This window comes from Salmo salar, chromosome 06 (genome assembly GCF_965601325.2).
Source record: "Salmo salar chromosome 06, fSalSal1, whole genome shotgun sequence".
Lineage (NCBI taxonomy): Eukaryota > Metazoa > Chordata > Actinopteri > Salmoniformes > Salmonidae > Salmo > Salmo salar.
This window is the reverse complement of record NC_138296.1, coordinates 90,682,532-90,695,000: the sequence shown is the minus strand read 5'-3', so window position 1 is coordinate 90,695,000 and position 12,469 is coordinate 90,682,532. Positions and strand designations below refer to the sequence as shown.

Here is a 12,469-nt window from a genome sequence, read left to right as displayed (position 1 = left end):
GGTACCCACCGCCTCATAATCACATGACACTGGTACCCACCGCCTCATAATCACATGACACTGGTACCCACCGCCTCATAATCACATGACACTGGCACTGCCTCATAATCACATGACACTGGTACTGCCTCATAATCACATGACACTGGTACTGCCTCATAATCACATGACACTGGTACCCACCGCCTCGTAATCACATGACACTGGTACCCACCGCCTCATAATCACATGACACTGGTACCCACCGCCTCATAATCACATGACACTGGTACCCACCGCCTCATAATCACATGACACTGGTACCCACCGCCTCGTAATCACATGACACTGGTACCCACCGCCTCATAATCACATGACACTGGTACCCACCGCCTCATAATCACATGACACTGGTACCCACCGCCTCATAATCACATGACACTGGTACCCACCGCCTCATAATCACATGACACTGGTACCCACCGCCTCATAATCACATGACACTGGTACCCACCGCCTCGTAATCACATGACACTGGTACCCACCGCCTCATAATCACATGACACTGGTACCCACCGCCTCGTAATCAGCCAGCTCCAAACGAGTCTTGTTCTGCATGGTCCTCTTGCACAGATAGATAGCTGGGAGAGAGAGAGAGAGAGAGAGAGAGAGAGAGAGAGAGAGAGAGAGAGAGAGAGAGAGAGAGAGAGAGACCTGAAACTGAGCCTTATCAGTGGTTCTGTAAATTCCTTTCCCTTCAATCTATTCATCCCTCTCCCTCCACCCATCCCATCCCTTCCTCACCCTGCATCGCTCTTACCTTCTCTTCTCTCTCTCCCTCTCCTCACAGCCATCGATCCCACTCTACCTCTCCCCACATCCATCCATCCATCCCACTTTCCCATTCCCCACATCCATCCATCCCTCTCTCCCTCTCCCCACATCCATCCATCCATCCATCCTCCTCCTCTTCACCCTCTCCCGGTCCTAGTCCCTGATTATATTTAGTTCCTCCCTGCTCACCCAGGGAGGTGTCCAATGGAGCTGAGTAGTCTCCTAGTTGTGACTGTTCTGAGAGCTGTGGCTATCTATAATGTTCCTCAGGAGTGATGGGGACACTGTCCTATAGGAGGTAGTGTTATAATTTCTAGCCCCTATAGTGAATGACTTGCCATAGACAAAGAATTTCCATCCATCACAGAGCTTTGATTTGAAAGGGAATTTCTGTTTTACTATTTCTATGGACATACCATAGTCTGTGTTCTCTGGTTCCCAGCAGTTAGAAGGCCAGAAATATGGAGCCTGAGGGTCAAGTGTGGGAGAAGTGGACAGAAGAGGACAGGAGAGAAGGAGAGGAATAGAGAGATGTTTGGATAGAAGAGGGGAGTAGAAGAGAGGAATGGAGAGAATTAATGGTATTATTGAGAGTTGAAAGGCATGGGGACAATATTAAAGAGGCAATAATTTACAGTAAAAACATTTGTCATTTTGTAAAGATATATACACTGAACAAATATATAAATGTAACATGTAACGTGTTGGTCCCATGAGCTGAAATTTCCCATAATGCACAAAAAATGTATTTCTCTCAAATGTTGCCCACAAATTTGTTTACATCCCTGTTAGTGAACATTTCTCCTTTGCCAAGATAATCCATCCACCTGACCGGTGTGGAATATCAAGAAACTGATTAAACAGCATGATCATTACACAGATGCACCTTGTGCTGGGGACAATAAAAGGCCACTCTAAAATGTGCAGTTTTGTCACACAACATAATGGCAAAGATGACCCAAGTTTTGAGGGAGCGTGCAATTGACATGCTGACTAAAGGAATGTTCACCAGAGCTGTTTCCAGAGAATTTAATGTTAATTTCTCTACCATAAGCCGCCTCCAAAGTCATTTTAGAGAATTTGGCAGTACGTCCAACTGGCCTCCGCAGAGCACATATATGGCGGGTGGTTTGCTGATGTCAACGTTGTGAACATAGTACCCCATGGTGGCGGTGGGGTTAGGGTACGGACAAAGAACACAATTGCATTTTATCGATGGCAATTTGAATGCACAAATTGACGAGATCCTGAGGCCCATTATTGTGCCATTCATCCGCCACCATCACCTCATGTTTCAGCATGATAGTGCATGGCCTCATGTTGCAAAGATGTGTACACAATTCCTGGAAGCTGAAAATGACCCAGTTCTTTCATGGCCCGCATACTCACCAGACATGTCACCCATTGAGCATGTTTGGGATGCTCTGGATCAATGTGCACGACAGCGTGTTCCAGTTCCCGCCAATATCCAGAAACTTCGTACAGCCATTGAAGAGGAGTGGGACAACATTCCACAGCCCACAATCAACTGTCTGATCAACTCTATGCGAAGGAGATGTGTCGCGCTGCATGAGGCAAATGGTGGTCACACCAGATACTGACTGGTTTTCTGATCTGTGACCAACAGATGCATATCTGTATTCCCAGTCATGTCAAGTCCATAGATTAGGGCCTAATACATTTATTTAAATTGACTGATTTCCTCATATGAACTGTAACTCAATAAAATCTTTGAAATTGTTGCATTTCTATTTTTGTTCAGTATAGTTGATTCAACAGAAATAAATATACAGTAGACTGCTTTCCATTTGTCATGCTGCGAAAGCTTCCGACAGACAACAGCATTTTCTCTGTTGTACGTTGTTCTGTTTGTCTTTCTGCTAAACAAATGAAATGCTAATAACTTGTACTGTTGATTATCATTATAAATTCAAAACACACTCCACCTCCTCCCCTTTACTTCCACCAGGGTGACAGGTAGCCTAGTGGTTAGAGCATGGGAGCAGTAACTGAAAGGTTGCTAGTTTGAATCCCCAAGCTGAAATATATGCCGATGTGCCCTTGAGCAAGGCACTTAACCCCAATTGCTCCAGGGTTGCCGTTGGCGACCATGACCCCACTCTCTAAGGGTATCTCAGCGAGCGTTAGAATATGCACAAAAAAATAAAACATTTCCAATTCACATGTGTAAAATAGGACAAATATAAGCACTCACAAATGTGTTATTACTCACAGACTCGTCTTCACTTTAAGAGGAAGAATCAAGGTCAACGCCTGCATCGTTCTCTCCAATCATTCAGTTATTTTATTCAGCTTTCTGACTGGCTGGCTGACTGCTGTGGCGGAGATGCGTTCCCTCCACGTAGGTAGGAGGTGAAATGTCATCGTGTGCATCCCAAGTGGCACCCTATTCCCTATGTAGTGCACTACTTTTGACCAGGGCCAATAGAGCCCACAGGGCTCTGGTCAAAAGTAGTGCACTATACCGTACATGGAATAGAATGTTTTGTTTTCCCTCTTTGAAGGTCTCTGGGCTTCCTGGTACAAGCATCTCAGAGTAGGAATGCTGATCTGGGATCAGTTTGGCCTTTAAGATCATAGTGAATAACATTATGTGGATTATAAGGGGACCTGATCCTAGATCAACACTGCTACTCTGAGAGGCTTTGTGTATAGAGACCCCCTTAACTGTTCTCTTTGTGATAAATATTTCACAGGATATTCCACCATTCATTATTAATGAGGGTCACAGACCTCCTTTGTAGAAACAGAGGAAGTATCTTAGCGGGTGTGGTGTTGTGTCGTACGGATCACAGATCAGGTTGGTTTTTCATTTGGTTCCATGACTGAATTCGAAAGTAACTGGTACTTTACAGTATATTTGTACCTCTCAATCAGTCAGATTAACACGGGGCAGCACTTTGGAGAAGCCATATCTCCCTCTCTAGACTGAGATGGAGACAAAAAAGGACAGAGGATGCCATCAAGAGACCAGGAAGTAGCGTGAGAGAACAACTGGTCACATTGGTGCAGTTTCCCTCACTGGCAGTTCCATCTGGCTCCTCAGTGCAGATATCCTTCCTGAAGAATTCTGACATGTATGACATTTGGGGCGTTTTAGCCGTTGAAGGGGGAATGTTAAGACACCTATCCCACAACCACAAGGTCCTGGGAACATTCGCAGAACCAATTTTTGTTTGCTGGGATCTCTATCTAATCCCTCCTTATCTCATTTTATCTTCCTTCGAACCTTATACAGTCATAGCTTTATATGGTGGTGCTCACCGTATACCCTTATATAGTCCTACTGCCCACCTGGAAGCTGCCGTATACCCTTATATGGTCCTACTGCCTACCTGGAAGCTGCCGTATACCCTTATATAGTCCTACTGCCCACCTGGAATCTGCCGTATACCCTTATATGGTCCTACTGCCCACCTGGAAGCTGCCGTATACCCTTATGTGGTCCTACTGCCTACCTGGAAGCTGCCGTATACCCTTATATGGTCCAACTGCCCACCTGGAAGCTGCCTTGTAGCCTTATATGGTCCTACTGCCTACCTGGAAGCTGCTGTATACCCTTATATGGTCCTACTGCCCACCTGGAAGCTGCCTTGTAGCCTTATATGGTCTTACTGCTTAACTGGAAGCTGCCTTGTAGCCTTATATGGTCTTACTGCTTACCTGGAAGCTGCCTTATAGCCTTATATGGTTTTACTGCTCACCTGGAAGCTGCCTTGTAGCCTTATCTGGTCTTACTGCTTACCTGGAAGCGATAGAAGGATCCATCATCTTTGAGTGACAGGACGTGATCAGAGATGGGGAAGAAATATCCCTGAGCAGCAATCAGACTCCCGATGTGCATCGCCTCAGCTACAGGAAAAGGAAGGGACGCAGTCAGTGATTTACTTACAATTATAAACTGGGTGATTCGAGCCCTGAATGCTGATTGCCTGACAGCCGTGGTATATCAGACCGTATACCACGGGTATGAAAAAAACATGTATTTTTACTGCTCTAATTACGTTGGTAACCAGTTTATAATAGCAATAAGGCACCTTAGGGGTTTGTGATATATGGCCAATATACTACGGCTAAGGGCTGTACCCAGGCACTCCGCGTTGCGTCGTGCCAAGAACAGCCCTTAGCCGTGATATAATGGTCGTATACCACATCTCCTCGGGCCTTATTATTGGTTTATAACGGATTCATACTTTACTGAATGCTTATTAAAACTTCTTAAGGCTAGTGGGCAGTATTTTGACATCTGGATGAAAAGCATGCCCAAAGTAAACGGCCTGTTACTCAGGCCCAGAAGCTAGGATATGCATATAATTGGTAGATTTGGATAGAAAACACTCTAAAGTTTCTAAAACTGTTAAAATAATGTCTGTGGCTATAACAGAACTGATTTGGCAGGTGAAACCCCGAGAACAATCCATCCAGGGAAAATTTTTTTGAGGTCATTGGATTTTCCAATGCTTTTCTACACGATTTATTAGGACCCAAATTGCAGTTCCTATGGCTTCCACTAGATGTCAACAGTCAGTTTATAACAGATTCATACTTTACTGAAGGCTTATTAAGATGTTTCAGCTTTTGAATACAAAACTCATTATCCTGAATCATATCCACGTACAGTAACACTACAAGGAAGAGACAATTTCAAACATGTAACTATTAAGAGTTTATAAATGGTGTATTATATGTTTAATACATGTTTAGTAAGCTTTAATTGTCATTGAATATTTAAAAAAAATAATTCAAATAGTCTTCATGACGTGTACCCACCAGGATCATCAATGGATAGGTTCTTCATCAGCCACTGCACTATGTCTGCACCTGGTAGACAAGAGACAGAGATGACTGTTATAGATCTCACACACACACACACACACACACACACACACACACACACACACACACACACACACACACACACACACACACACACACACACACACACACACACACACACACACCACACACACAAGCGTATTATAATTATAATTTTTGTATTATTATTATACTTATTACCCCTTTTTCCTCCCCAATTGGTAGTTACAGTCTTGTCTCATCGCTGCAACTCCCCAACAGACTCGGGAGAGGTGAAGGTCGAGAGCCATGCATCCTCCGAAACACGACCCTGCCAAGCCGCACTGCTTCTTGACACACTGTTTGCTTAACCCAGAAGCCAGCCGCATCAATGTGTTGGAGGAAACACCGTCCAACTGACGATTGAGGTCAGCTTGCAGGCACCCGGCCCGCCACAAGGAGTCACTAGAGCACGATGAGACAAGGACATCCCGGCCGGCCAAACCCTCCCCTAACCCGGATGACACTGGGAAAATTCTGTGCCACCTCATATTTCTCCCGGTCGCGGCCAGTTGTGACACAGCCTGGGATCGAACCCAGGGCTGTAATGACGCCTTAGCACTGCGATGCAGTCCCTTAGACCACTGCGCCAAGCGTAGGTTTTTCTTTACTTTGGCAGAGTTACTTCGGCAGAGTTAAACCAAAGAGTGAAAATAGTGCAGTTACTATTTACTCAATATAAACCTCCCCTGTGTAAAATAAAAGCTTTAGCTTCTGCTGAAAGAGAGAGAAACAGAGAGAGAAAAACAGAAGGAGAGAGAGAGGGAGAGAAATGGAGAGAGAGAGGGAGAGAAACAAAGTGAGAGAGGGAGAGAAAAGGAGAGAGAGGGAAAGAAACTGAGAGAGAGAGAAGGAGAGAAAGAGAGACTATCCTCTCAACTACAGAAATGTTGCCTACATGCGTCCGTCTGTGTTTCTCTTGATATCCGTGTTTGAGCGCCAGCCGTTGCGCATTAGTAACAGTGTTTATTGATATGCTGCTCTGCTCATGGTCCTCTGTGGCTCTGTGGCTCTGTGTGTGTGTGTGTGTGTGTGTGGGCCAGATACACACACAGACGCAGCCACACACAAAGACACGTCTGTCTGCAACTCTACACTTTTCACCTGTGACGACGCTGGGTATCTTGGTCAGGAAGCTCTTGACAGTTCTGATGGGAACACCCTCAGTCTCATCCTGGATACGGGTCACTATCTCCTCAATCTGCAGGGAGAGGAGAGATTGAGGTAAGGTAGGTTTTGAAAAGATGAAGGTTGCGGTTAAAATGAGAATGATGAAGAGTAGGTGAGAGTGAAGGTGTACAGGTAAACACTGTATGAGAGCTTAGGTCAGAGTTCAAGTAAGTAACAAGATTCAGGTTAGAGAGCCGGTAGAGTTGACGTCACGGACATAAGAAGACATAGACGCGAGGTTAAAGGTCACCTGTCGTCCCCGCGGCCTCGGAACTCTCTCTCATCGCGGGGGGGGGGGGGGGGACCTATCTTCAAAAGAACCCCGAGTTCCCCCCCCCTCCTCTTTACCCATGCACCACTTCACACATTATTTTCATTGAACCTTTATTTATACAGGTTATTCTGGAAATGAACAATTAATAATAAATTACACGATTGGTCACAACCGATGACATCACATCTGTAGGCCTATTACGTGGCTTTACTGAGCACTTAGCTACAACCCGTTTAGTTCCAGAGCATTAAATACAACGCTCAAGTCTATCAACTTTATAGAGAGTGTGATGTGTCGACGGCGGGTTTGAGTATGAGGAGAAACACAGACCGTTGACATTTTAATTCCAGTCACATCACACACACATAGACACAGGCATGCACACACACACGCACACCTTATGCATATTAATCGCCCTGTAGCCAGTAATAAAACATGTTTCCACCTCAGAGCAGAGAAATCTGATTATATTTGATCTAGCTGTTTGGTGTTTAGATTATATGTTGTCATCCCTCTGCTTCTCACTGTGTGTGTGTATGTGTGCTAGACAGAGAGAGAGAGAGAGAGAGAGAGAGAGAGAGAGAGAGAGAGAGAGAGAGAGAGAGAGAGAGAGAGAGAGAGAGAGAGAGAGAGAAGAGAGAGAGAGAGAGAGAGAGAGAGAGAGAGAGAGAGAGAGAGAGAGAGAGAGAGAGAGAGAGAGAGAAGGAAAGAGAGAGAAATAGAGAGAGCGAAGGGAACACAATTCTGGAGCAAAATTAGCAAGCAACCATAGGGAGAGAAATGCACATTCAATGAATCATGTGACAAAAAAATCATGCTGACACTTGTATAGAGTGGGAAACACACAAAAACCCAAGAACATCTGACATACAAGGACGTGCAAAACATACATGTACTGAACTTAGGTTAAAACCTACCATCTCTATGTACTCTACTGGTATGTTCTCATGTAGGTTAAAACCTACCATCTTTATGTACTCTACTGGTACATATGGGGTGGCAGGTAGCCTAATGGTTAGAGCATTGGGCCAATAACCGAAAGGTTGCTGGATCAAATCCCCGATCTGACTAGGTTAAAAGTCTATCATTCTGCCCCTGAACAAGGCAATTATTCCCTGAGTGCTGTGGATGTTGATTATGGCAGCTCCCCCTCTCTGATTCAGAGGGGTTGGGTTGAATGTGGAAATACACATTTCAGTTGAATGCATTCAGTGGTACAACTGACTAGGTATTTACATGTACTTTCGTTTGACCTGTTTAGGAAAGCACCTTCCACTGTGTTGCAGTATATATCTGTCCAAATTATACTCTACCACCCAAATCTACACTAGCCTATATCATCAACATTAATTGTATATTTTGGGGTGAACACAATGCTGTAACCTTTCCTCAGCAGAACGGTACCACAGTCATGTAAAACCCAGTTGTAGAGTAGTTTGGAGACATACACCTCCAGCCTCTGGCTAAACATCACAATCAACAGTAGACTTGTTTACGTGCTGCTGTGCGGTTTGTTGCTAATGTTTCTTTGCTACCTGACAACTTTACTGTTTTTACATTTTAATTACCAGTTTATATTTTTTATTTTTCCCTCGCTCTACTTTTTTCATTCAACTTTTTCACCCCGGATGTTTTATCTGGACATGGTTCTACAGGACCTCCACCAGACGCTAAGTAGCTAAGTAGTAACATTAACATAATGCCTTCTAATTGCAGTCGCTGTACTCATAATATACAGGAGAACGATCACCTTACGGCGAGGATAGCTGTGCTGCAAGCCCAGCTTCAGACGCAATCGTTAGGCAAGGGTAATTTCAGTGTAGGAAAGGATGAAACAGCGTCTGTGCCACCAGTAAGTACAGATAGTAACGTTAGTATAAACCCCCTCGCACGGTCCCCGCAGCCGGACAACTTTCTCATGGCTTCTGGAGGGAAATGCTGTAGGAATGCTCAACCGGTGTCGCTCATTCAGCCGACAGAAACTTTCAACCGGTTCTCCCCATTAAGCGAGTCGGAGTCAGAGTCCGAGCCTTCTCTGGACTCTACTCCTCCCGTTACGGGGTCTGAGACGCCGAAGCCTCCCACCGTTAGCTCTGACAAATTGAAAACCCTAGTCATTGGCGACTCCATTACCCGCAATAGTAGACTTAAAACTAATCATCCAGCGATCATACACTGTTTACCAGGGGGCAGGGCTACCGACGTTAAGGCTAATCTGAAGATGGTGCTGGCTGAGGCTAAAACTGGCGAGTGTAGAGAGTATAGGGATATTGTTATCCACGGTGGCACCAATGATGTTAGGATGAAACAGTCAGAGGTCACCAAGCGCAACATAGCTTCAGCGTGTAAATCAGCTAGAAAGATGTGTCGGCATCGAATATTTGTCTCTGTCCCCCTCCCAGTTAGGGGGAGTGATGAGCTCTACAGCAGTCTCACAACTCAATCGCTGGTTGAAAACTGTTTTCTGCCCGTCCCAGAAGATAGAATTTGTAGATAATTGGCCCTTTTTCTGGGACTCACCCACAAACAAGACCAAGCCTGGCCTGCTGAGGAGTGACGGACTCCATCCTAGCTGGAGGGGTGCTCTCATCTTATCTATGAACATAGACAGGGCTCTAACTCCTCTAGCTCCACAGTGAGATAGGGTGCAGGCCAGGCAGCAGGCTGTTAGCCACCCTGCCAGCTTAGTGGAGTCTGCCACTAGCACAGTCAGTGTAGTCAGCTCAGCTTTCCCCATTGAGACAGTGTCTGTGCCTCAATCTAGGTTTGGCAAAACAAAACATGGCGGTGTTCACTTTAGCAATCTCACTGGAATAAAGACCTCCTCCATTCCTGCCATTATTGAAAGAGATTGTGAAATCTTACATCTCAAAATAGGGCTACTTAATGTTAGATCCCTCACTTCCAAGGCAGTTATAGTCAATGAACTAATCACTGATCATAATCTTGATGTGATTGGCCTGACTGAAACATGGCTTAATCCTGATGAATTTACTGTGTTAAATGAGGCCTCTCCTCCTGGTTACACTAGTGACCATATCCCCCGCGCATCCCGCAAAGGCGTTGCTAACATTTACGATAGCAAATTTCAATTTACAAAAAAAAATTACGTTTTCATCTTTTGAGCTTCTAGTCATGAAATCTATGCAGCCTACTCAATCACTTTTTTATAGCTACTGTTTTTAGGCCTCCAGGGTCCTATACAGCATTCCTCACTGAGTTCCCTGAATTCCTATCAGACCTTGTAGTCATGGCAGGCAATATTCCAATTTTTGGTGACTTTAATATTCACATGAAAAAGTCCACAGACCCAGTCCAAAAGGCTTTCTGAGCCATCATCGACTCAGTGGGTTTTGTCCAACATGTCTCTGGACCTACTCACTGCCACAGTTATACTCTGGACCTAGTTTTGTTCCATGGAAAACATATTGCGGATCTTAATGTTTTTCCTCATAATCCTGGACTATTCGACCACCATTTTATTATGTTTGCAATCGCAACAAAGTAATCTGCTCAGACCCCAACCAAGGATCATTCAAAAGCCGTGCTATAAATCTCAGACAACCCAAAGATTCCTAGACGTTCTTACAGACTCCCTCCACCTACCCAAGGATGTCAGAGTATAAAAATCGGTTAACCACCTAACTGTGGAACAAAATTTAACCTTACGTAATACCCTAGATGCAGTCGCATCCCTAAAAACAAAAACATTTGTCATAAGAAACTAGCTCCCTGGTATACAGAAAATACCCGAGCCCTGAAGCAAGCTTCCAGAAAATTGGAACGGAAATGGCGCCACACCAAACTGGAAGTTTTTCCACTAGCTTGGAAAGACAGTACCGTGCAGTATCGAAGAGCCCTCACTGCTGCTTGATCATCCTATTTTTCCAACTTAATTGAGGAGAATAAGAACAATCCACAATTTATTTTTGATACTGTCACAAAGCTAACTAAAAAGCAACATTCTCCAAGAGAGGATGGCCTTCACTTCAGCAGTGCTAAATTCATGAACTTCTTCGACAAAAAGATCATGATCATTTGAAAGAAAATTACAGACTCCCCTTTAAATCTGCATATTTCTCCTCTTTAAAGCTCAGTTGTCCTGAGTCTGCACAGCTCTGCCAGGACCCAGGATCAAGGGAGACACTCAAGTTTTTTAATAATATATCTCTTGACACGTTGATAAAAATAGTCTTGGCCTCTAAACCTTCAAGCTGCATACTGGACCCTATTCCAACTAAACTACTGAAAGAGCTGCTTCCTGTGCTTGGCCCTCCTATGTTGAACATAATAAACAGCTCTCTATCCACAAGATGTGTACCAAACTCACTAAGCCTCTCTTGAAAAAGCCAAACCTTGACCTATATCGAATCTCCCATTCCTCTCAAAAAAAAATGAAAAAGCTGTTGTGCAGCAACTCACTGCCTTCCTGAAGACAAACAATGTATACGAAATGCTTCAGTCTTGTTTTAGACCCCATCATAGCACTGAGACTGCACTCGTGAAGGTGGTAAATGACCTTTTAATGGCATCAGACCGAGGCTCTACAACTGTCCTTGTGCTCCTAGACCTTATTGCTGCTTTTGATACCATCGATCACCACATTCTTTTGGAGAGATTGGACATCCACATTGGTCTACATGGACAAGTTCTGGCCTGGTTTAGATCTTATCTGTCGGAAAGATATCAGTTTGTCTCTGTGGATGGTTTTTCTTCTGACAAATCAACTGTACATTTTGGTGTTCCTCAAGGTTCTGTTTTAGGACCACTATTGTTTTCACTGTATATTTTAACTCTTGGTGATGTCATTTGGAAACACAATGTTAACTTTCACTGCTATGTGGACGATACACAGCTGTACATTTCGATGAAACACGGTGAAGCCCCAAAATTGCCCTCACTGGAAGCCTGTTTTTCAACATAAGGAAGCGGATGGCGGCAACATTTTACTTTAAACTCTGACAAAACAGTGATGCATGTTCCAGGTCCCAAGAAACAAATAGATCTTCTGTTGGATCTGACAATTAATCTTGACGGTTGTACAGTCATCTCAAATAAAACTGTGAAGGATCTCGGCGTTACTCTGGACCCTGATCTCTCTTTTAACGAACATATCAGAAATATTTCAAGGACAGCTTTTTTTCAGCTCAACACGTCTGCTGGAATATTAACTAGAACCCCAAAATTTTATGATATTACTCCAGTGCTAGCCTCTCTACACCGGCTTCCTGTTAAGGCTAGGGCAGATTTCAAGGTAGTACTGCTAACCTACAAAGCATTACATGGGCTTGCTCCTACCTATCTTTCCGATTTGGTCCTGCCATACATACCTACACG

The 12,469-nt window shown here is 44.3% G+C and overlaps 1 protein-coding gene across 1 annotated transcript in view; it reads right to left on the bottom strand.

The window, feature by feature from the left end:
* Positions 1-12,469, bottom strand: part of rgs6 (regulator of G protein signaling 6) — a 191,707-nt gene that overhangs the window by 82,335 nt on the left and 96,903 nt on the right. Inside the window, exons 3-7 of the mRNA XM_045721114.2 lie at positions 6,793-6,889; positions 5,605-5,655; positions 4,580-4,686; positions 1,230-1,281; positions 556-620 (exon numbers count right to left, since the gene is read on the bottom strand). Coding sequence (XP_045577070.1) covers positions 556-620; positions 1,230-1,281; positions 4,580-4,686; positions 5,605-5,655; positions 6,793-6,889 — 372 coding nt within the window. The remainder of the gene's footprint in view (positions 1-555; positions 621-1,229; positions 1,282-4,579; positions 4,687-5,604; positions 5,656-6,792; positions 6,890-12,469) is intronic.